Source organism: Podarcis filfolensis (assembly GCF_964270895.1).
Source record: "Podarcis filfolensis genome assembly, chromosome: 1".
Lineage (NCBI taxonomy): Eukaryota > Metazoa > Chordata > Lepidosauria > Squamata > Lacertidae > Podarcis > Podarcis filfolensis.
In genome coordinates, this window is record NC_139604.1 from 54,312,829 (window position 1) to 54,314,650 (window position 1,822).

The 1,822-nt window shown below is 38.1% G+C and overlaps 1 protein-coding gene across 1 annotated transcript; it reads right to left on the reverse strand.

Annotated features, from left to right (window-relative positions):
* Nucleotides 1–553: 553 nt before the first annotated feature.
* On the reverse strand, nt 554–1,489 carry LOC310742892 (olfactory receptor 5AR1-like; the record flags this gene model as incomplete). The annotated part of the gene is made up of 1 exon (XM_083572645.1): nt 554–1,489. One exon carries the CDS (start codon nt 1,487–1,489, stop codon nt 554–556), a length of 936 nt encoding a protein of 311 aa, XP_083428771.1.
* Nucleotides 1,490–1,822: the final 333 nt, after the last annotated feature.

A 1,822-nucleotide genomic window follows, 5' to 3' on the forward strand; every position in this document is an offset into this window, starting at 1 on the left:
TTTGATAGATACAAAGCAGAAATAAGTAATTACAAAAGATTCACCTTATTTTACAAAGGAACAAGAAATACAATCAAAAACAGCATGAAGATAAGAAATCATAACATTTTTATAAAGCTCACAATACAATTTGTGGTTCCACATTCTCCTAAATTTTGTTACTCCAGCAAATATTAAGAGGATTCTGCCTATCTTCTCTTACTCTTCTAATGTTCATCAGGTCAACCACCTGAACATTCTCCCAAATGTTTGTGATTTGTTTCCTCTAATGCTAACAAATTGTCAATCAAGCAATAGTTGGTGTGTAATAATTTCTCTATCATCTGACAGAATATGGCCCTTATTGAGCCTAAAAGCCCTGTTACTGGATTCATTGGTAGGGCATATCCTAAAATATACTCTTAAAATGAAATATATCAATTGCAAAAGGCACTATACCTTACTGCTACACAGTAGCTTGATAACCTGGCCATCATGTTAGAAAGCATTCGGCTAGCTTATGTACACACTAAACCTTGTTATATCTTTCTTTAGTGTAAAGAAAATGTCATTTTTACTTGAAGAAAGTTGCCTTCTCTATGGTCCTACCAAAAGCATCTTTCACATCTTTGTTCCTGAGGCTATAGATAAGTGGGTTAAGGAAGGAGATCACAAGACTATAGAACACAGAAACTACTTTATCCTGATCTATTGAGAAAGTAGAACCAGGACGTATATACATGAAGATAATGGTTCCAAAGAAGATAGTGACAGTGGTCAAGTGGGAAGCACAGGTGGAGAAGGCTTTGTATCTGCCCTGAGCAGAGCTGATTCTGAGGATGGCAAAAAGAATAGCGATGTAAGAGACCAAGACAATGAGAAAAGTTGTCAGCCCAATTATAGTGGATATAATGAAATGCACAGTGTGAGTGACATGGGTGTCTGAACAGGACAACTTGAGTATTGGGGGAACATCACAGAAAAAATGATTAATGATATTTGAACTGCAGAAGGACAAAGTAAAAATAAAAGAAGTCTGGAGAATTGAACTTGTAAGTCCACAAGCATATGCAAGCACCACCAATATGGCACAATGCTTCCTTGACATAATAGCAAAATAGAGCAGTGGGTTGCAGATGGCTGTGAAGCGATCGTACGCCATCACAGCAAGAAGGCAACCTTCTGTGGTTATGAAGATGGCAAAGAAGAAGAATTGCACTGTGCATCCCTTGAAGGAAATGGTTGTCTTCTCTGCCAAAAATGTTGTCAGCATCTTGGGGGCAATGGCAGTTGAATAACCAATATCGATAATGGAGAGGTTTCTCAGGAAAAAGTACATTGGTGTTTGGAGCTGGGCATCCACACTGGTTACTATGATTATCCCAAGGTTGCCTATTATTGTGGCTACATAGATTATAAGGAACAAGAAGAAGAGTGGGACTTGGAGGTCAGGGTGGACCATGAATCCTGCAAGGATGAATTCTGTTACAGTGCTTTCATTTTGCTTCATTCTATATTGCTCTGTAAGAGAATTAAAAATAACATGGTAGTTGAACCTGGATGGCTACCAGGCTTCCTTAAAAACAAAACGAACCAGCACTACAAGATTCCTGTGGCCTTCCATCAGCACTAGCCAGCAGAGCCAATAGCCAGAGATAATGGGAGTTGGAGTCCAGTTACCTCCATTCTTGAATCACAGGAGCTGCTATTTACACACTCAATTGGAATTAGTGGCTAAATTCCCTTCATTTTATAAAACAGGATTTTACCGACAGCAACATTTAAAAATATTTCACTGTGCAGTAAATTAACTTTTATCCACACTTCATCTTTTCTTAAACAC